At 36.4% G+C, this 24,278-nt stretch overlaps 1 protein-coding gene across 1 annotated transcript in view; it reads right to left on the bottom strand.

Moving 5' to 3' along the window:
• WDPCP (WD repeat containing planar cell polarity effector) overlaps positions 1-24,278 on the bottom strand; it is a 288,768-nt gene that overhangs the window by 86,236 nt on the left and 178,254 nt on the right. Inside the window, exons 11-12 of the mRNA XM_049784760.1 lie at positions 21,756-21,944; positions 17,929-18,052 (exon numbers count right to left, since the gene is read on the bottom strand). Coding sequence (XP_049640717.1) covers positions 17,929-18,052; positions 21,756-21,944 — 313 coding nt within the window. The remainder of the gene's footprint in view (positions 1-17,928; positions 18,053-21,755; positions 21,945-24,278) is intronic.

The raw sequence follows: 24,278 nt of genomic DNA, 5'->3' as shown, positions 1-24,278 counted from the left end.
ATTTTCTAATTCTATTAGCTGTGTCATTAAGCTACTCAGGTAAGCTCCTTCTTCCTTCCTGATGTGTGCTTGCAAAGCTATAATTTTTCCCCTCAGTACTGCTTTTGCTGTGTCCCATAAGTTCTGATAGTTTGTGTCTTTATTGTCATTTGTTTCCAGGAACCTTTTGATTTCCTCCTTGATTTCATCTCGGACCCACTGTTTATTCATTATGAGGCTGTTTAACTTCCAGGTGTTAAAGTTTTTCTTCTGAGTCCCTTTGGAATTCACAAATAATTTCAGAGCCTTATGATCAGCGAAGGTATTCTGTAAAATTTCTATTCTCTTGATATTATGTGCCAGCATGTAGTCTATCCTGGAGAATGTCCCATGTACATTGGAGAAGAATGTGTACCCAGGTTTCTGGGGATGGAGTGTCCTATATATATCCACTAGGTCTCTTTCTTCCATTTCTCTCCTCAGGTCTTGTATATTCTTGTTGGGTTTCAGTCTGGTTGACCTATCTAGTGTTGACAAAGCCTTGTTGAGGTCCCCCACAATTATTGTGTTGTTATTGATATTATTTTTTAGATTTGTCAACAGGTGTATTAAGTATTTTACTGGCCCCTCATTCGGTGCATATATGTTTAGGAGAGTTATTTCTTCCTGCTCTACATACCCCTTGATTAATATAAAATGTCCATTTTTGTCCCTTACCACCTTCCTGAGTATAAAGTTTGCATTATCTGATATTAGTATGGCCACTCCAGCTTTTTTATGGGTGTTGTTTGCTTGGATAATTTTTCTCCAGCCTTTTATTTTGAGTCTATGTTTGTTCTGGCTATTCAGGTGTGTTTCTTGTAGGCAGCAGAAGGTTGGATTGAGTTTTTTGATCCATTTAGCCACTCTGTGTCTCTTGACTGGTGCATTTAGTCCATTGACGTTGAGAGAAAGAATTGTCCTGGGATTTAACGCCATCTTTATTTCAAAATTTGGTGTGTCTTTTGGGTAGTCTTGTCTTAGATTAGGTCTTTCAGTTTTTCTCTTAAGACTGGTTTTGTGTCTGTGAAGTTTCTGAGCTGTTTTTTGTCTGTGATACCATGTATTCTTCCGTCAAACCGGAAAGTGAGTTTTGCTGGGTATAGTATTCTGGGTGAAGCATTCATTTCATTCAGTCTTGTCACAATATCCCACCACTGCTTTCTGGCATTGAGTGTTTCTGGTGACAGGTCTGCTGTAAATCTCAGGGAAGCTTGCTTGAACGTGATTTCCCCTTTTGATCTTGCTGTTTTCAGAATTCTGTCTCTATCTGTGGGATTTGTCATTGTGACTAGGATGTGTCTTGGGGTGGTTTTTCTTGGGTCTCTTTTGGTTGGTACTCTTCGAGCATGCAGGATTTGATCACATATATTCTTTAGCTCTGGAAGTTTCTCTTTAATGATGTTCTTGACCGTTGATTCTTCCTGGAAATTTTCTTCCTGGGTCTCTGGGACTCCAATGATTCTTAAGTTGTTTCTATTGATCTTATCATAGACTTCTATTTTCATTTGTTCCCATTCTTTGACTAATTTTTCCATTGTCTGTTCATTTGCTGCAAATTTTTTTTTTTTACAATCTCTCCTGCTGTATGGAATTATTATGTATCTCATCTTCCACAGCACCAAGTCTATTCTCCGTTTCTGATACCCTGTCCCAGAGCTTATCCATTTTCTCATTCACTTCGTTTACTGACTTTTTCAGACCTGTTAGTTGACATGTTATTTCAGTTTGGAGTTTTGTGATTTCTGTCTTCATATTTTCTTGGTTCTTATTAGTGTTCTGTTCAACTCGATCCATGTTTCTTTGAGTTCTTTGAGCATCTTCCATATTGCTAGTCTAAAGTCCTTATCTGAGAGGTTGGTTAGTTGGTTGGTCATTATCTGGTCCTCAGAATTGTCATCTTCATTCTCTATGTCTGATGCTGGCCTGCGTTGTTTCCCCATTGTCACACTTGTATTGTGGGTTTTTCTATGTGTTGTGGTGGAATTCATTGGCTATATGAGGCAGGCTCCACTCTCCTCAGGCTCCGCCCTTTCTGGATGGGCCAACTTGCCTCTAAGGGAGGGTAGTCCTCTGTGGATGAAGCCTCACAGAGGATCAAATCTTAGGCCCGAGCACGCAGCAGAGAAGACAGCCTGGAGAGAAATGCTTGCTTCTGTGATCCATCAGGGTTCTTAGTGTGATTTTTTTCTTCTTGTTGCAATGGTGTTCTTTTTTGCTCGCTTGCTGGGTAGCTTCAGAATGCAGTTTTTTGGGGGTTCACTTCCCAGGGCTCTGAGGAGAGCCGCTCGCTGGGTAGCTTCCGAATGCAGTTTTTGGGGGCTTGCTTCCCAGGGCTCTGAGGAGAGTTTCAGGAGTCAGAAAAGACAGAGAAGGACAGACAGGGCTCTCTTCAGGTCCTCAGTTTCCTCAGAAGAAGCACAGCCAGGCAGGGACTCTGCAAGTGAGTCAATCAGCACTTCACCTGGCAGTCCCCGAGGTCAGCCACTCTTACTCACTCACCCACTCGCTGGGTAGCTTCCGAATGCAGTTTTTTGAGGGTTCGCTTCCCAGGGCTCTGAGGAGAGCTCCAAGGATTCAGAAAAGACAGAGAAGCACAGGGCAGGGATCCTTTCAGGTCCTCAGTTTCCTCAGAAGGAGCACAGCCAGGCAGGGACTCCGCAAGTGAGTCAATCAGCACTTCACCTGGCAGTCCCCACGGTCAGCCATTTTTTACTCACTCACCCGCTCGCTGGGTAGCTTCCGGATGCAGTTTTTGGGGGCTCGCTTCCCAGGGCTCTTAGGAGAGTTTCAGGAGTCAGAAAAGACAGAGAAGGACAGACAGGGCTCTCTTCAGGTCCTCAGTTTCCTCAGAAGACGTTTCTTTATATTTTTAATAAAACTATACTAATCAAACATTTATCTCTTATTAGGCATTTAAAGTACAAGTTATGTCATTTAAAATGTCTTTTGGAGATATTATTATAGAATTATACATAACATTTGTATAATGGTAATCAATTTTGAAAGATTTTCTAATAATAAACCATAGTTAAATGTCAAGAATGCCTACTGTACTAGTAACACAAAATGCACTACTCTGAACCCCAATCATAAAATAGTTGTAAACTTCATCCAAAAGCTTCATGAGGTAATAAGTATTCTTACTTCAAAAAAAGAAGCTTAGAACTATTGGAAAGCAGGCGAAGATGGCAGAGAAGTGTACCCTATGCTGGGTTCCCCAACCAAACAACACAATAAAACATAGAACTCCTCATATGGCCCAAAGGAGCTCTAGAACAGGTTAGGAGTTCTAGCATGGGCCCTTGGTGGGGGGTAGGGGTGAAACAGAGGCAAGAAGCAAAGAAAACAGGGAGGAGGGAGAACTAGTTTGTCAAACCTTAATGCCAGCTTTCCAAATCTCCACCATCAAAAACCCTACTGGGAAACTAGACCTACAAGGCAAGGTCTTTCCAACATCTTTCCCTCCATCTTGTCTTACCCTGAAAACATGGTTCCCGAAAGAGGACCATAAATTTAACTGAAACTAATTTCCTATTTCTGTGGTTAATATTATTGCAATATTATCAGAATGGATTTCATTTGTAGAATAGTGATATTAGGGTCCCTAAGCAGTATATCTATGTAGTTATCCTGATTAATTTACTTAATAAGACATAGCTTTCTTTTTTCATCACACCCAGAAGTGCTCAGGGGTTACTCCTGGCTCTACGCTCAGAAATTGCTCCTGGAGGCCCAGGGGACCATATAGGATGTCTGGATTCAAAACACTGTCCTTCTGCATGCAAGGCAAGTACCCTACCTCCATGCTATCTCTCTGGCCCCTAGTTTTCCTATTTTGTTCAAATAGGACTTATTGAAGATGCAAAGCTTTAGAGATTTACTAAAATAAAGGAGACTTGACAAATTGGAGCTTGAACAAAAGAAATGTTAAATAACAGGTATCATAGATTGTTATTATCATTTTAAATTAACATCAGTTTTTAGCCAAAAGTATTTTGATGAGAATGTTGTACTATGTCAATATTCAGAAATATACAAATAATTGAGAAGCAGCAGGGTATTAATAGATTAATAAAGCAAAAATATTTTTCTTAGAGCAAAGAAACTAGAGATTATTAGATATGAATGTCTTAGAAAAATATTAAAACCACTTATTTTGATACCTATATTTAGGTAAAGGCACACAGTAAAGGAGAGATGGGTATTGGTGGTGGGAATGTTGCTCTGGTGAAGGGGGGGTATTTTGTTTATGACTGAAACCCAACTACAAACATGCTTGTAATCATGGTGCTTAAATAAAGATTTCTATATTTAAAAAAAAAGTACAGTAAGGGGCCAGAGTGGTGGTGCAGTGGTAGGACGTTTGTCTTGCACGTGGCTGACCTAGGATGGACCACAGTTCTATCTCCTGGTGTCCCCTATGGTCCTCCAAGCCAGGAGTAATTTCTGAGCACATAGTTAAGAGTAACCCCTGAGCAACACCAGGTATGACCCAAAAACAAGCAAATGAAAAGCACAATAAGATACAAAGCATAATAATGAAACATGCTTATAATTGGGCTAAGGATTTAGATATATTCCGGGGGGGGGTTTATTTTTTATGCAGTTTGGGAAAAAATCATGATTTACAAAGTTATTCACAGTTGAGTTTCAAGTATACAATATTTCAGCACCAATCTCATCAGCACTGCAAACATCCCTCTATAACTGGCCCCAGATCTCCTCCCATATCCCAGATTGCCTCTTTGACAGGCATTTTTAACTTTGGTTATTATAATTTGTGGCTTATAATCTATACATATACCACATATCTACCCTACAGAGATAGCCTTGTCACTTCCCATTTGCCTTTTCTTACTTGTCCCCTTGATTTCTTTTTTACCCTTCTTATATTCTAAGAAGTGCCTGTCAAGGGGGCAGGTTAGGTGTGGGGGGAAAAGAGGATCTGGGACATTTGTGAAGAAAAGTTAATACTGGTGGTGGGATTGGAGTTAGAACATTGTATGCCTGAAATTATTGTGAGCAACTTTATAAATCATGATGTCTTAATTAAAATATTAAAATGTAAAAATAAAAAATTTATGACCCAAAATTCTATATCTTATAAAATTTTTATTTAAGAAAGAAAGAGATAACATGCCCAGAGCCTATAGTTAGTCTCATGACAGTATGCTTCAAGGGTAGACACATGCATCTCTTAGGCCAAGGGAATTTCCTTTCTAATTTCCCCCAATATTTACTGTACCTATGCAAAAAAAAAAAATCTTGCCACAACTGCCCCCATTTTAAAATATTTTTGTTGTTTATTTATTTTATTATTTATTTATATTTTTTCTTCTTTCTTTTTTTTTCTTCGTTTAATTTTATTTATATTTATAGATTCTAGATGGGCTCCCCCCACTTCTTTTTTTTTTTACAGAACCATAGAACATTAATCATCTTGTTCTGCCTCATATTTCTGTCTTCCTACAAACTGAGAAAAGAAAAATGGATGGGACCCAGGGCAAGTGGTCTCAGGAGCATTGAGTGGAAATAAAAAAATGAGCAGACCTAAATACCCAACCCAAAGTCAATGACAATAGAATAAAGAGACCCAAACTACAGCAATCTATACACAAATGGGACTTGTTACACTAGCAGTCCAGGGAGCTAAGGTTGGAGGTATGGGATGCATACTGGAAACTACAGCGAAGGGTTGTCAACACTGGTGGTGGGAATGGCCCTAATTTACTGTACTTTATACCTTAAATACAACTGTGAAAGACTCACATTGGCCTCAATAAGAGAACGAAGGAGAAATGTTCTAACATAAATATTTATTCTAACAAAAATATTCTAACATAAAAAGCTAAGAAAGTTCATTAATCCTTGAACTGCATCCTAAGAAATGCTCTAATTATCCTTTGAGGTGAAATGCAAAGATACTAGAAGCTCTATGAAGAAATAGACTATAAAATACATATATAGGTAAATATATAACTCAGCATTATAGTATGTAATGCCCAAATTCAGTGAGCATGTTCTGACCATTACTCTGAACTCTTCCTCAAGTAGGTTATAATTACTGTTTTTAAAGTTTTTTCCTTGAGGTTGTAGCATATCCTTTATTTTGAAACATTTTCCTCTATACCTTACTTTGTTTGACCTCTATATTATTTCTGCTATTATGTTATTTAGTTGCTATATGTTATTCAGATTTTGGCATATATAATTCACATGGTATCAATTTTCCTTACTAGATAAAAGAGCTACCTTTTTCAGTCTTGAAGGCGTGACTTTATATAAGAGGTGAAGCAGTTCAATGAAGTTATATGTCTTGTCTGTCAAACCTCTATAATTGTCCAAGGAGCTGATTTTATTTTGAATATCTCTAAGTTAGCTGTGAGTGAGTTAAGGCATGTCTCTGACCCAAAGGAAGGCTTTTGGTTTCCATGTTCTGAAACCAAGTGGAGGATAGGCCCTCAAGTTATTCAGGTATGCAAGTATATATACTTGTGCTGAAGCTGAAACATGAGCCCTGCTGGCCATGAAAGTTAGGCAATCAAGAAGGGGAACTTTGTTGGATCAAATATGGCTAAAAGGATCTTGAGATGGGGAACTCTGTGTGTGTGTGTGTGTGTGTGTGTGTGTGTGTGTGTGTGTGTGTGTGTGTGTCTTTTTGGAGATAAAACCATGTATGTGAGTTAAAATTTTTTTCCAGTTGCTCACATAGTAAATTATCAATTGTCTTATTACTAAACTTAATTTCACATAATACATTTCAGTTCCTCATTTTGCTGCAAATAATAAACTTTCCTTATTTTTATAGCCATTACAAGGATGACATCATCATCCCTTAAAGATGCATTAACAGGGACTGGAGCGATGGCACGCAGTAGGGCCCTTGCATGCAGCTGACCCCAGGACAAACCTGGGTTCTATTCCCATATGGTCCCTGAAGTTAGAAGCGATTTCTGAGTGCATAGCCAGGAGTAACCCCTGAGAGCTGCTGGATGTGGCCCAAAACTATACACCCCCAAAATTAAAAACTCTGGTGTGAGCCAGAAAGATAGTACATAGGTGAAAGAGCTTGCACTGCTGGGGCCAGGTACACCCCCAAACCAAAAGCAAATAAAGTTAAGAACTGATCTAACTCTCATATAGAAATGGACTGAAGAAGTTGGGGTGACAGTACAGTGGATAGGACACTTGCCTTGCATTTGACTGACCCAGATTTGATCCCCTACATCCCTTATAATCCCCAAGCACTCAGGAATCAGGTCTCGGCACTCCTGATTCCTGAGAGCTCGGGGGATCAAAAAAAAAAAAGAAGGTCAGAACTAAATACCCAAGCCAAAGTCAATGACAATAGACTAGAATCAAGAGACCCAAACTACAACAATCTAAACATAAAATGCACCTGTTACACTGGTAGATCAGGGGGCTCAGGGCAGAGATGAATGCTGGGAACTTTGGTGGCAAGAGGTCAACACCGGTGGTGGAAATGGCCCTAATTCACTGTCACTATATGGCTGAAATATAAATATGAAGGACTTGTAATTCACAATGGTTTCAATAATTTTTAAAAAAATCTAACATAATTTTCTGTTCATGTAAAGGAAATTAAAATCACAATGAGATATCACTATATCACATTTAGAATGACTGTTACAACACCAAATTCTGGCCAAAATGTGGAAGAAAAATGACACCATGCAGAAATGTAAAATATAGTCACTATGGAAAAGAGCTTTGCACATTCTTAAAAAACTAAATCTACAATTACCATACAATCCAGAAACTGCATTCCTGGGCAATTACCCAAGAGAAATGAAACTTATATTCACCTACAATACTATAAGTCAATATTTGTAGCATTATTCATTATTCATAATACTTACAAATTGGAAACATCCCAAAATAAGTCAGTGTGTTAAAGGTAAACAAACCATGGTAGAGTCTTACTTGGAATACCACTAAGTAATAAAGAGAAAAGCATTAAAACATGCAATAAACTGCATATATCTCCAATTATACTGGATTAAAGAGGTCAATGCTAAAAGATATCATACTGTACAATTCCATTTAGTTAAATTTGATTATTTATTTTTCGCTTCCAAAGTGGTTCAAAGAGGTCCTAGTACCCCAGTAATACTCAGAGAGGTCCCCATATGCTTTGCATATGGACTGTTTTAACATTAGTATTCTAGATGTAATAGTTTTTTGGATTATCTTTGCTGTATTGAGGGGGTAAAATTGTTGGTTTCTTGGATCCTTGGGGACCATATGCAGCACTAAGGATCTAACCGGATATGGCAATATGCAAAACAAGTGCCTTAACCCCTGTAATATCTCTAAAGGCTCTGATAATTAATTCTGTAAAATAATAGCATTGAGATATAAGTATAATAAGAGTCATAAAATCTAGGCTGAATAAACAGTATAGTCTGCCTTGCACGCAGTTGACCTGGGTTTGCTCCTGGCACCATAAACACATAGCCCAAAAGTGATTTGTGAGCACAGAGCCAGAAATAAGCCCTGAACACAATTGTGTATGGCTCAAACACACACACATACCACCACCACCACCACCACCACCACCACCAACAACAACAACAACAAAACAACAACAACAAAAACAACAAACCCCAGGAAAACAGAGTTATAAAAGCTGTTTATTTCTTACAATTGCCTATGATTATATAATAATATCAAAAGTTTTAGTTGTTTTCTGTTGTTTTTTTTTTCTGGCAATTCTCAGAGCTAACTCCTGGCTTTGTGCAGTAATTGCATTTGCTTGTATTCAGGGATCAATATGTGGTGACAGGGAAGAATCTGGGCCAACTATATACAAGGCAAGAGTCTTTTTTGGGGCCACACTCAGAAGGGCTCTGCACTCAGGAATCATTACTGTTTGGCTTTGATGGCCATTATGTGATGCCAGATATTGAAAGTAAGGTAAACGTCCTATCCACTGTACTATCATTTGGCGCCTAAGGTAAGCATGATAATGACCCAAATTAAAGTTTTTTTATATTTTGAACCACACCTGGTGACCCTCAGAGGTTACTCCTGGCTATGAGCTCAGATATTGCTCCTGGCTTGGGGGACTATATGGGACACTGCGGGATCCAACCATAGTCTGTCCTGAGTCAGTTGTGTGCAAGGCAAATGCCCTACTACTGTGCCATCGCTCCGGCCCCCCAAAATTAAATTTTACTTTTGGTTTTTGGGTCACACCCGGCAGTGCTCAGGGGTTTCTCCTGGCTCTAGGCTCAGAAATTGCCCCTGGAAGGCTTGGGGGACCATATGGGATGCCGGGCTTCGAACCACTGTCCTTCTGCATGCAAGGCAAACGCCTTACCTCTATGCTATCTCTCCGGTACCAAATTAAAGTTTTAATTAAAAAGTTATACTGGGGGGCCGGAGAGATAGCATGGAGGTAAGGCGTTTGCCTTTCATGCAGGAGGTCATCGGTTCGAATCCCGGTGTCCCATATGGTCCCCCGTGCCTGCCAGAAACAGTTTCTGAGCCTGGAGCCAGGAATAATCCCTGAGCACTGCCGGGTGTGACCCAAAAACCACAAAAAAAAAAAAAAAGTTATACTGGGGGCTGGCGAGGTGGCGCTAGAGGTAAGGTGTCTGTATTGCAAGCGCTAGCCAAGGAAGGACTGCAGTTCGATCCCCTGGCGTCCCATATGGTCCCCCCAAGCCAGGGGCAATTTCTGAGTGCTTAGCCAGGAGTAACCCCTGAGCATCAAATGGGTGTGGCCGAAAAACCAAACCAAAACAAAACAAACAAAAAAAAGTTATACTGAGGCGGGAGAGATAGCATGGAGGTGGTACGTTTGCCTTGCATGCAGAAGGTCGGTGGTTTGAATCCCGGCATCCCATATGGTCCTCTGAGCCTGCCAGGAGCGATTTCTGAGCCTAGAGCCAGGAGTAACCCCTGAGCGCTGCCGGGTGTGACCCAAAAACCAAAAATAATAAAAAAAATTAAAAAATTATACTAACTGTAACCTTGGGGTTGCTACTATTTTATTTGTGTTTTATTATCTTACTTTTTTTTTGTTTTGTTTTTGGGCCACACCCGGCATTGCTCAGGGATTACTCCTGACTGTCTGCTCAGAAATAGCTCCTGGCAAGCAGAGGGGACCATATGGGACACCGGGATTCGAACCAACCACCTTTGGTCCTAGATCGGCTGCTTGCAAGGCAAACGCCGCTGTGCTATCTCTCCGGGTCCTATTTTACTTTTTTGCAGTGCCAGGAATAGAACCCTGGGCCTCACACAAGCAATCGAGTGTTCTACCACTGAGTTAAATCCCTGGCTGCTATTAAAAAATAACCTAATACCTGATATGCAAAGATGCCCTTTTGCCATCTTTTATACAATTTCTTTAAGCTCTTTATTCCTTGACTGTCACCTTTTCCCACTACTGTAAACCAGGAATTTAATGCTTTCATGTATGAACTCATGCTTCATGCATGAACTCATGCTTCATGCATGAAGTCAACTGAACACACAGTGGCTGTATACTTGGGCTGGTACCACAAAAACAAATCAGACTAAATTTCCTACTACACAGACAATTCTAAAAAAATTTTTTTTTTGAAAAGGGGCAAATCTTTGATACAATCTTAATGTGGCCAATATATTCTTCAAGGTTTACTCCATTGAAGTGGTCCATAGATAATGAAAACAATCTTAAACAGTATAAATACATTTATATTGTGTTCGATGTATCAATGTGATCTCTTCCTATAATAAAAATTTTAACCTCTTAGTGCTAGACTCAATGAAGTCTGTTAATTTTATCAACTATTTCTTATTTCTCAATTTAACACAACATTATAAATGTAATCCATATATTTCTACCCTTTTCTAATGTGTTCAGGCTGTATTTATTTTAATTGTTTAGTTTTTTGGTGGTCAAATCTAGCAGTATTCAGGGATCAGGGATCACTTCTGGCAAGGCTGAGGGACCATATGGGATGCCAGAGATAGAAACCAGGTTGGCTGCATGCAAGGTAAGCATTGTACTATTGCTCAGTCCATCAGGTTGCATTTTAAACAATTTTCATATCTATTGCTATTTATTTCACACCAAGGATTGGCAAACTTCTATAAAGGATCATTAGTAATACTTTAGACTTGTGATATATACATAGCCTCAACTCTGGTACTATAAGATGAAAGCAAATATAGTTAGTATTTAAACATATAAACTTGGTCATGTTCCAATTAAACTTTATTTACAAAAATGAGGAAGGTTATAATTTGCTGCCCTGTATTTTACAATCAGTGTTGGCATCTGAAGTAAAAGTAAAGGTCTCAGGACATGTAGAGACTTGAAATGGGGGAAATAACCTATTTAAATAGGTTGTTATAAGGGTTAAATTAAAATAATAACCAGTTAGCACAATTTTGAATTTATCACCTCATCACTGATATGGAAGAATGCATAAATAAGAGATAATATACTAACTTAGAAAGTCTCCCCAGCTCCTGTATTCTAATGAGTGATATGCTTTATCTAATAATGATTTAGGAAGTTCCTTTGCTGTAAGTACCTCTACAGAATTGCAAGAATATACTATGACTAACATAAAAGTTAAAATACTATTCAACTACTTTTTACCAAAAGCTTTCAAATATTTCAACTTGAAAAAAATTCCCCAGAAGATATACAATTTTATCTTCATGTAAAAGTTGATGAAACTGAGAACCAGAAAATAATTTAGATTCCCATTTTATAGTACATTAAGGTAGACTAGAACTGAACCAAACATCATTTGATGACTTTGTATTGGTTTTCTTAGAGTAGCTCTTTCTCTCCTAAAGGAAAGACTAATCAAAGCATCAACATTTTTTTATGTTATGAGAGCCATGACTCAGATTCCTCTAATTAAGTTTATCTAATTCAAAGAAAGAGAAAATGATCCCAGACAGATATTAGTTTAAAGCAAAGCACTGTAACCAAATGATATTAGATCTTCCCATCCTCCCAACCACACACAGAAATACATTTCATATTATATAAGGTTCATTTATTGCCTATGATGATTTTGAATACTATTGTATTAAACATTTTTATAAATTTTATTGAATGTTGACTTTATGTTTACCATTGTTGTATGACTTATACTGATTTTCCATTATTATGTACTTCTGAAAAATTTGGCAAAATTTAGAATTCATTAAGTAAGAAATGTGAACATACTCTTTTAGGAACCGTAGGCTTGTCAGACATGTGCTTTAGCCATTGAGCCAGGGAAAATCCCAGAATAATATTGGGTATAGCTCCAACACCCCTCCCCACCAAAAAGTAAAAAATTTTTTTTTTTTTGTGTTTTTTGGGTCACACCCGGCAGTGCTCAGAGATTATTCCTGGCTCCAGGCTCAGAAATTGTTCCTGGCAGGCACGGGGGACCATATGGGACACCGGGATTCGAACCGATGACCTCCTGCATGAAAGGCAAACGCCTTACCTCCATGCTATCTCTCCGGCCCCGTAAAAAATTTTTTACTTGGTAGTTACATTTATAGGAATACTCTCAGAATACAGTCAAACAAATAAATAATATATTCATTTATGATCTATGATTTATCTCATCAATTTATGAATGTGATTATTTCATAACTGTTATTGGTAGCAAAATATTGGAAAAATTCCATGACTATAAATGGAATTATTAAATTAATTATTATGTAGTATGATGTGGATTTATGCTTTTGACACAAAAAGGGCAATGATATTTATATTATAAAACAGTTCATGTATATTACTTCTCTAATCTGTTCTAAATAGCTTTTTACTTCAACAGTTGTCTTGAAAACCTCTAATGATAATACATAATATTATAGATTAGAAAAGTTAAGTAAATGGGAGGTCTTTGAGTTTAAGTAACTTGTATTTCTCACACCTATAAGAGAGGGACTAGGGGCTGGAGAGATAGCATGGAGGTAAAGTGTTTGCCTTGCATGCAGAAGGATGGTGGTTCGAATCCTGGCATCCCATATGGTCCCCCAAGCCTGCCAGGAGTGATTTCTGAGCATAGAGCTAGGAAACCCCTGAGCGCTGCCGGGTGTGACCCAAAAACTAAAAAACCAAAAAAAACAAAATAAAATAAAAGAGGGGTTAGAGTGATAGCACAACATGTAGCACGTTTGCCTTGAACATGGCCAACCTGGTTTGATCCCTGTATCCTGCATGGTCTCTCAAGCTGACAGGAGTAATTTCTGAGCACAGAGCCAGGAATAACCCCTAAGTAACTCTGAGTGTGGCCTCCCAAACAAAAAACAAGAACAAAAATCTATGAAAGAACTGTAAAATATAATTACATATTATTGCATTAAAGTAACCACTTGTGGTCAAAATGTTTATTAAAATGGTTTCAAAATATTCAAACTATTATGAATCTCTTCAGCACTGCTGAATCCCCCACACATTATTTTTTGAAGAAAATTAATACAATTACTCACTAATATTTAGATAGATCTTCCTTAATTATCCAGGTATTAACAAAGCTCAAGTACATATATATAATTATCTCATTACATTAAATAAATATATAGTTTATAAGGATTAAAATGTACAGCAAGCTGAATACTTTCTTGAGGATGGTTATCAATAGGGATAAGGAAAAGTAGGAGAATTTTAAAAATAGAAATGAATGGTACTACCCTGTATTATCTAAGAGATAGAATATTAGAATATTTAACTGCAGTTAGAAATGAGGTTGTGGGGCCGGCATGGTGGCGCTAGAGGTAAGGTGTCTGCCTTGCTAGCGCTAGCCTAGGATGGACCGCAGTTCAATCCCCTGGCATCCCATATGGTCCCCCAAGCCAGGAGCGACTTCTGAGCACATAGCCAGGAGTAACCCCTGAGCGTCACCGGGTGTGGCCCAAAAAACAAAAAAAAAAAACAAAAAAAAAAAAAAAGAAAGAAAGAAAAAGAAAAAAAGAAATGAGGTATTTCATTTTTTTTGTGTTTTGTTCATTTCAAATATATAAGGCAAAGATTAAATATATATCCATACTTATCATATACAAAGAAAACAAGCATTGTACCTAAGGTAGACAATTTGAAATTTACTACTGAATCAAAGATTTTATACATTAAGATATTTCTTTGATTTAAGATATTTGCCAATGTCTTAATCTACTAAATTGCTAACTGTAATTTTTTACATGTTCCTTTTCAGACCTCAAAATGGTTGACTAATGAAAAAGAATTTCTCCTAGATCTTATAAAGTCTTACAAGTGTCAAAAGCAACAAATAATTAAATCTCTCTTACAAGCCACACTGTATATAGTATACATGTCCTTTTCTATGCACTGAAAAGATTTTTAAAGCTTATCATATTGGTAAAGGCTATGCTCACACCTATAACATAACTGAAAGTTTGTAATAAACTCCTGCAACGTCATCATTTGTAATGATTGTTGCCAGGTCATATAGGTAAATGCAGTTAAAGACAAATAATTTAATATTGTGAATGTGGGCATATCCTAATATCTATCAATCCCTCTTATTTCACCCAACAAAAGAAAAATCAGACCTGAGAAGAATCATGATGATGTCCTCATAGAAGGTCTGTCTGGGGTTTGAAGTCAACTACTATATTAATTACATAGACAACTTCAGGTCTACAGACAGTTCAGTCACTTATAAATGTGACTTATTACCATAACCTTAAGACATTCATTATTGAGTAAGAGAGAAGACAGAACTAATTATATGTTAGAGAACAAGACAGTGACAGTAAGTTCTAAATAGACATTGAATGTGAATTTATGAATTTAGGTAAAAAAAACCAATATTTTATTATAAATAAAAGGTATAACTAATGACTAGGGTGAAGAAAAGTTTTGAGATTCGTCTACTGAAAATGATGTCTAATAAGCCAGATATCCTCATACTGAGCTCCAGTCTACAATGAATGCAATCTTTTTCTGTCACAACTGCATAGCAGAATTGAAAAACAAATATAGTGGTTCAAATGGATCGGAATTGTTGTTATAGTAACATTTCCAAAATGGTTTTCCTTTTAATAATTCACTATTTACCTATTTTCATTTTTGATGAATTAATTTTGGCTTTAGGGCTATCTATACCCAGTGATACTTTGGGGTTACTCCCTATTTGAGGAGATCACGTGGTGCCAGAAATCAAATGAGGGACTCCATCATGGAAAGCATGTACTTCCAATCCATGAGCTATCTCCCAAACAAATTTTTTATTTTTAGACATAATATTTGAAAAAGAAGAGGGGCAATGTAAGCTAGATATAAGAACTTATTTCACTAGTATAACTAATTATAGAAAAATGTTGAGTCAATCCTAAAGGATTATCCTTTTTTATTAAATCTAAGTTCAAATATTAACTCCAATATAATAGAAATATTTTCTATAAAATGTTATTAAAGTTTTCATGCAGGGGCCGGAGCAATAGCACAGTGGCAGGGCATTTACCTTGCATGTGGCCAAATCCAGAATGGATCTGGTTCGATCCCCAGCATCCCATATGGTCCCCCCAACCAGGAGCAATTTCTGAGCACATAGCCAGGAGTAACTCCTGAGCATCAACGGGTGTGGCCCAAAAGCCAAAAAGAAAATTTTTTTCCATACAAGAAGTTGTAGAGATAGTATAAAAATCAAGGTGCTTGCTTGTACATAATAAACCCAGTTTAATCTCTGCCACCATCCGTGGATCCCAAGGACCACCAGTAATGATCCCTGAGGACAGGAATGAGTCTTGAGTACAGCTGATAGCAGTCCCAAAATTTTCCCCCCCACAGTAAAGATAAAAAAATACTATCACTTGTAATATTGTTTTTTAAATCACTACTTACTTATTTATCCTTCAACATCTTAGTTTTTTATTATTTTTAATTTATATTTTAACCTTTTATTTATATGAGTAAAATTAGATTCATACATGGCACCACTCATTTGAAATGTCCAGATTTTTATTTTGTCAATATTTAGAAATTCCTTCTACAGTTTATATTTGTTTATAAAGGTTTTTAAAACTTCCTTATTTAGTATTTCTGGAGAACTATTCATTTTCATAGAAGCAAAAGGTAAGCAACTATCATCTGGAGAGTTTAGGGAAAACTGTATGTACTTCTTGTTTATTGCAATACTGTGATTTATAAGAAAAAGTACATATTTAGTCTCTGTCTAGTACCAGGCATAGAACCTCGATGATTTTTTAAGTGACGCTATCTGTTGTTATGTTTACAATTACATTATCCAATTCAATTCAGTTCTGATACAAACCAGGGTTAGTATAGATCCAAATGTTAAAGGCTAAATATTTCACCCACAATTCTGTCTGTCTTAGCTTCAAATTGGACTTTCCTACTACTCCCTCTGTAGGCTTTATAACTTGCTAGATTCGGAGAAAACCAAAAACTTCAACTTCAACTGTGAAAACAGTTTTCTTGTCAGTAGTTCAAAACATATTTTAAAGGCTACTTACATACAGTCTGACCAAGAGATATATAGGGCCAGAACTGGGAAGGCTAATGAAGCTTCCATGCCCTATCCAATGCACCATCTTCCTACCACCTCAAGAAGCCCTCTTTTTGGTTTGAATGGAGGCTTCACTACATAAGCATGACTGATTCAATCAGTGACTACTGATATTAATTCAACCTCCAGCCCTTTTCTCCACCCGGTTCTAAGGATGAGGTTAAAAGTTCCAACCCTCTAATCCTGTGATTTGTTCCCTTGGCAACCAATCAAATAGAGGTTTAGTAAAGTCAACTCATTAATACAAACTCATGTGTGACTGAATATTACATGACTCTATTTTGGAAAATAAATTATACCATATGTATCAGCTAACAGAATAATTTGTAATGAGTTCTATTATATAACCTCTCCATTGCAAGAAATTGTGAAAACTTTAGAGATTCCTGCACATCTGTTCCTATTATTTTTTTCTTTATGATTTGACACTATCCAAGTTTTTTGCAATCATTTCCTTGTTTTTAATTATAGTATTTATATATTTATATGTATTCATACAGTCAGTCTTGTTTTGTCTACTATCTCTCTACCAATATCTATCCATACTTTTTATTTTTCCATACCCAGGGATGCTTAGGGGTTACTCCTGAATCTGCACTGAAGAATTACTCCTTGAGGTGCTCAGGGGACCATCTGGGATATTGGGAATCAAACATGAGTCAATTATGTGCAAGGTAAGCACCCTATAACTCTGTATCTCTCCAGTCTTACTCATACACTTATTTATTAATCCTCCAACCACTCATTTTCAACTTCATATAAATGGAATATGTTATATAAACATAGTTATTTTAAAGCAAAGGAAGTGAGACACAGTTAAGAATGCAACTTGAATATTTATGAGTGAATAACAGTAATTATGAAATAAAAGCCAATCAATAGCTTATGCAAAAGAATAATCAAACTTTTAATAAAATTTCAGTTAAGACTAAAATATCTCTATAGTTCTAGAAGCTTGATGAAATTAATGTTTCAAAATGTACTTTACACAGCTGATGTTAAACCATCATATTATTGGGTACACTATATTAAAGTGAACCCTGATTATCTAAAAAGCCCTAAAAATATTGATTTCTTTTAAAGTTTTTGGGTCATATTTGGCAATGCTCAATACTCCATATCTATGCACTTATGAATTACTCCTGACAGTGCTCAGGAACCATTTGGGATTTCAGTAATCAAACACAGGTCAACCATGTGCAAGGCAAGTGTTCTACCTGCTTAGTATCTCTCTGGCCACTCAAATACTGAAGAAGAAAGCAAAAGTGATTTAAAAGAAAGAATATCAAGAGACTTGTTTTATCCAGAGGAATTTGAAATAGTCGTCTAATCAAATAAGATGGCACCTAACATGTAAATAAATAAATTCAAATATATCATTCACCTGAGCAAGTGGTGGAAGAATCTCCTTGCATATTTGCTGATTTGGTCTCTATATTTCATTATAGTTGCATCCAGGAGTGGTCTTGTTGGAACATAGAAGGTTCCAAGGCTTGCCTCAAGCTGTGCTGTGGAATTCAAACATAGCAGCACTAAAACAAGTGAAACTCCTTCAATTACAACAGAATACTCATGTTTGCAGTCAGTCAGGTTTTGCAAACTTGGATGAAATGTGAGCTTGTTGCAGGAAAGATGAAATTAAAATATGACAGCTGGTACAAAAACAAACCTGTGTATAAACTTTCACTTGAGGCAAAGCTGACAATGACTCTGAGCAACAAAAAGCTGTCAAAACTGAAGAAATCCATAATGAACCAACCTCTCACCACAAATGGGTAATTAAAACAGTGACTCATCAAAGTAACACAGTTAGAACAAGTATTTCCAGTAAAATCAACTCTGTGTGCTTAACATTTACTCTTTTGCAGAAAGGAGAAATCTATCTGCGTTGAGAATTTAAATCAGTGTTATACATTTTTTAAGTAATGCAAATAAAAATGATAATAATAATGCAGTCAAATAATATCTCTTACAATTAAAAAAAAAAAAGGAGAAAGTTCCTATACCTTCTCTAAATCCTGTTCTAAACAACAAGATTATTGGTTTTGTTAAAGTGTGAAAGCTAAAACCCCTGGGAGGGATATATGCTAATCTGCTCTGGGTCAACTGACACCTTCCTAAGAAAGGACTGAAGAGCAGGTTTGGATAAACCAGAGGGTTATATTAAAAGAAAAGGGCATATTCTGCCTAGTTGGCAATTTTACCAAGACATGCTTATGAGGTTGTATTTCTTCCCAGAAATACCTAGAAGTTAAATAATTACCAGAATAGAAAAACTAAGATTATGTATGAGAACACTACGGTTCACAGTAAGACACTACTGATTTTTATGCTTCATGCCCTCTTTTGAATAAAAAAAAAAATAAAAACAACCCTACTTATTTAGCAAAACTCTTTCGTTTTAGACATATTTGGGCTCAAAGTATTAAATACCTCATCAGAGTAATTGCTATGGACTTGGCTAAGCTGTTAGTAATTTCTTTTTTAAATTTCAAATCTAGACAGTAAAGTAAGATGAACTTTAGGGGTATTTTCTTTCAAAGCAGCAGTCAATTTAGATTAAAATTGAATGCTGCAATGCTATTGTGAAAATAAGCCAGATCCTCTTGCCATTGCTTGTTTTCTTGACAGCATGTTTCGTACATCTGAAATGCTCGAGCCTACATGGAATACTTGTAACTCTCAGTACAGTTAAGGATTCATTAGATAGCCCAGCTTGATGTTTAGGGAGGAAGTGAAGATCTCAAAGATAACTACAACATAGCTACAAATAAAACAGCTCACTGGGTTCCACTAATAAAAGAAAAACAAATTACCATGTCAAATATAGAATAAATCTCAATAGAAAAGAATTCTGAACGTTGCAGAAATGTATTTTGTAGTTACTTTGGAGGAAAAACATAACTACTTAAAATGTGCATATTCTGATAACCCAGTATCAAGCAAATATTTTACTTTAATAGTCTACATCCAAAAATAAAATAAAATAAAACAAAAGATTAATATGCCTAAAATTCAGCTATCAATAGCTTTGGAAACCAATATTCTTTAATTAAATAAAAAATTAAAATAAAAAATAGTCTACATCCAAACATATTTTTCTCTATTTTCCAATATGGATTCTTAGAAATATTCTTTGTCAAAGTAAGAAACTGATAATGCCCATTTGTGAATTCCCTAATAGTCTTTCTTACAATATAGCACTGTACAATACAAATTCACTAGGGTGTTAAAAATTTCTCATTGTTCAGAGCCAATAGTTTTAATTAACCATGTTTCTTCTGTAGTTAGAAATTTAGGATCTCTTATACATTGAGTGTACTGATTCAATTTTCTTTAGGGATGTTAAGTACTTTGTTATTTAATTTTTTCCTACTGGATATCCAATCTTGAGAGCATATGTAAATTAAAAAATGTATTACTTGAGATAACTCTGCATGCAAAAATACCGCACAATTATATAATACCCTAAAAAATTAGAACTTTATTCTATCTTTTTGTTTTTCTTATTGAGTTTAAGCACTTATTATTCATTGAGTACTCACTATGGGTCAAACACTGTGCTAGATGTTTTTTCACTGAAGAAATACTGAATCTTCAAGGATGGGTTGGACCAATTCCAAAAAGCACATTCAATTAGCATTAATATTTATTGTAGGCCTCTTATGAGTTGGGCCAAGTTCCATGATGCAAACTTCCTGAAGGAACATGTTCTTACTGATTATTCTTTTCTAAAATAACTAAAATGAAGGCTATGCATAGAATTCTTGCTAAACAACTTGTCATTTACTTTGGAAAACATAATAAAATCTAGAAACATGCAAATAAAAGAATGAAAAAATTTTGTCTCCGAAATAACATGACTAATATATTTCCTGTCTTCCCTAATTTCCCGAAATTACCCAAGGAAAAGTTAGCTCAGATTTCCCATAATCATGTCAATGTATTGGCAAGATTGGAAATAAAGGTGCAAATTCAAGAATCTTTAGTTTGGGGACTGGAGTAATAGTACAGTGGTAGGGCATTTGCCTTTTATGCTGCTGAATCGGGACAGACCAGGGTTTGATCCTCAGCATCCCATATGGTACTGGAGCCTGCCAGGAGCACAGAGCCAGGAGCAGCCCCTGAACACCTCCAGGTGTATCCCAAAAGCCAAAAAAAAAAAAAATCTTTAACTTGGGGGCAGAGCAATAACACAGAGGTAGGGCGTTGACCTTGCACATGAACAACCTGGGATAGACCAGGATTTGATACCCAGTATCCCAAGCCTGCCAGGATGATTTCTGAGTATAGAGCAGGTATGTAGCCCAATCTCCCACCCAAAAAGAATGTATAGGTGAGCTTATAGTAAATAAATTAATTTAAATACAATAAAATACAATATAAATTAATTTAAAATAATATAAATTTGTTATCTGGAAAATAATTCATTTTATTATCTCATAATCAGATAAATATATTTTCATTTTTCCTTAAAAAATAAACCTAAAAATTACTTATTTCTCTTGAAAATAATCATCTGAGTTCTTATAGGCAAAAGTACTTAATAAGTGAAATCAAGGAAATCCATAAAAGAGGAAGGGAAAGGTATATCAGAACTCTGTTAAAATGAAAGTGTCAGGGAGCAGTCTGGATTGTAAAAGTGCATGCAAATACACATACACACAGTATTAAGTGTGTACTATGCATATTATGAACTGTTGTCTAGACAAAGGACTTGGGGTCTAAGAGAAAAATATTGATGTCTAAAGAGAAGGAGAAATAGGGACCTTTGTTCAGGGTCCTTTGTCTACTAGACTCTAAAGAATACATGAAATTCTTGATCAAAGATTGAAATCTGAGTAGGTTCCACACATAAACTTAGACATAAATGTACAATGACTACATTGTGAGTCCCAACACAGGTATGTACAAAAAGTTCTTTAAGTTGACAAATACTTTACAATGACTAATGAATGTGAAGTTACTTGATATCTAAACTTGTCAGTTTTAGCAGAGCATTAACTTTGTGTATGTGTGAGAGACAGAAAGATACCAAGAATCAAACCTTATACATCTAAGACATATATTCTACCATTAAGACACATCTCAATCTTCACCACCCTTCAAAGTTTCATTAATATAACAAGAAAAGTCCTTAAAAGAATCTGATTTAGTAAAAATTATTTGTATAGAAAAAATTTAAGATAAAGAAAACATTTCAAATCTAACCTTCTCTTTCTGAAGTAAGCTTTTGTCTAAGAAGATGATTTACAATGGCACTCATGCTGATAAAACACTGGTGTCCCATACTGTCCCAGCTCATACTGCTTAGCATGTTTATTGCTTCATAGATCTCATCACAGCAAATATACTGGAAGATGATATCTACCAGGCCCAGCTGTCCTTGTGTAAAGATACCTGCCAAATACAAAAAAGAAAAACCAAGTAAACCATTTAAGGTAAAGAGAAAGATGAAAAGATATTTAACTTTTCTATAAAGGGATAATACAATAATGATTACTTTAAAAATGCTCAAAATCTGTGCTTTGGGAGAACGTTGCCCTATGGTTAAATAATCTAGCTATAATCAATAAAACTATTATTGACAACATTGGTAATTCAACACTAATAACCAAATTGCAATGTATATAGTTAAGCTACTTATAAAAATAATTATGAGTAAAGAATTTGGGTGGACCATACTGAAAGCCAATTTTTATATAAATTTTTCTTTTATATTTTATTTATTTATTTTAGTTTATTTTGTATCACACCTGGCAGCGCTCATGGGTTACTCCTGGCTCTGCGCTCAGAAATCACTGCTGGTAAGCTTGGGTGATCCATAAGGGATGCCAGAGATTGAACCCGGATCCGTTCCGGTTCGGCCACATACAAGGCAAACTCTCTACCACTGTGCAATCACTCTGGCCCCTGTAAACTCATTTTTTACCCATCCATTGTTTAGGACAGTCTCAGGGGTCTCAAACTCAATTTACCTGGAGGCTGCAGGAGGCAATGTGGGGGTGATCCTTGAGTGCAAAGTCATTAGGGGGTGTTACCCAAACAACTAAAACAAAACAAAACAAAACAAAACAAGATTCCTCTAGGGCAGGGCCACAAAATGTTGTACGGAGGGCCACAAACCGCCCGCAGGCCACAAGTTTGAGACCCCTAATTAGGTGTTGGTTACATATTTAAAGGCAAGATTTTGATGTAAGCAAAATTCTTTTTTTTTGGAAGATCTGGGGGAGTGAGGAATTTGACATGTATTTTTATTGAGGTTTCATAGTTTTACAACAGTAGTAAAATAAATGTTTAATACTAGCAGCACAGCTACACCAGTCCTGCCACTACTATATAAAGATCCCATCCTCCCCTATTGTCCCAGTTTCTGCTTTCTCTCATCTCTTTGCCTCCTCAGTTTCTAGTTCTACTCAGTTTTTGCTTCTACTGGAGATTGCCTCATCTTTCTTGGAAGAAAAAATTATTTTTAATCTTTAAATATTTTTATTTAAAGAACTATGATTTACAAAGTTATTGATGGTTGAGTTTTAGGCATATAATATTGCAAAACAATCCCATCAGTGTCCATTCCCATCACCAATATTCCATCAGAAAAAGATTTATTTTTGTTTTCTTTTTAAAAAATTATTTTTAAACACTATAGGTAGGGCCGGAGAGATAACACAGTGGTAAGGTGTTTGCCTTGCATGCAGGACAATGGTTGGAATCCTGGCATCCCATATGGTCCCCCGAGCCTGCCAGGAGCGATTTCTGAGTGTAGAGCCAGGAGTAGCCCCTGAGCGCTGCTGGGTGTGACCCAAAAACCAAAAACCAAACCAAAAAAACATTGTAGATACAAGGTTGTTCATAATAGTTTTTTTCTCCAAAGCTTGTTAATGATTGAGTTAGTCAGACAATGTACAACAATCTTCACCTGCATATTTCCCGCCACCCAGCTTCCCTCTCACTCTCTCTGATGCCCTCTTCCCTCCATCTATCCTCCTCTGCCTGCTTCTGGGGGAAGGTATTTTATTTCTTTCTCTCTTTTCTCTTTTAACACTGTGAGTTACACTACTGTAAATGAAAGGGTGTCACACATGTCACTTTTTTCCCCTTTTAGCACCCAGTTCTTGTCCAGAGTGATCCATTCCAATGACCACTCTCATAATAGAACCTTCTCTACTCCAAGTGCATTCTCTGCTCTTTGTGGCAAACTTCCTATCCTGGATTGGTCCTCCTAATCTGCATCTCTATGGTCTCTGGATATCATCCTCATGCTATCTTTTATTTTCCTAATATCTCACAGATGAGTGGAATTATTCTATGTTTATCCCTCTTCCTTTCTCTCTGACTCATTTCACTCAACATAATAATCTTCTTATCATCCATGTACAAGAAAATTTCATGACTTCATTTTTTCCTAATGGCTGCATAGTATTCCATTGTGGAAATGCCCTACAGTTTTTAAGCCACTCATCTGCTGTTATCACCTGGGTTTTTTTTTTTTTTCCAGATTCTGGCTATTGTAAACAGTGCTGCTATGAACAAAGGAATGCAGAGGGCATTTTTGTATTGTGTTTTTGTATTCCTAGGGTATATCCCTAAGAATGATATTGCTGGATCAAAAGTAAGCTCAATTTCCAATTTTTTAAGGAATATCCATATTTTTTCCAGAACTAGGCGGCATTTCCATCAGCAGTAAGAGTTCCTTTTTCTACACATCCCTGCCAGCACTGATTGTTCTTGTTC

This window comes from Suncus etruscus, chromosome 12, assembly GCF_024139225.1.
Source record: "Suncus etruscus isolate mSunEtr1 chromosome 12, mSunEtr1.pri.cur, whole genome shotgun sequence".
Lineage (NCBI taxonomy): Eukaryota > Metazoa > Chordata > Mammalia > Eulipotyphla > Soricidae > Suncus > Suncus etruscus.
The sequence above is the reverse complement of the archived record's forward strand: the minus strand, read 5'-3'. Positions and strand labels throughout refer to the sequence as shown.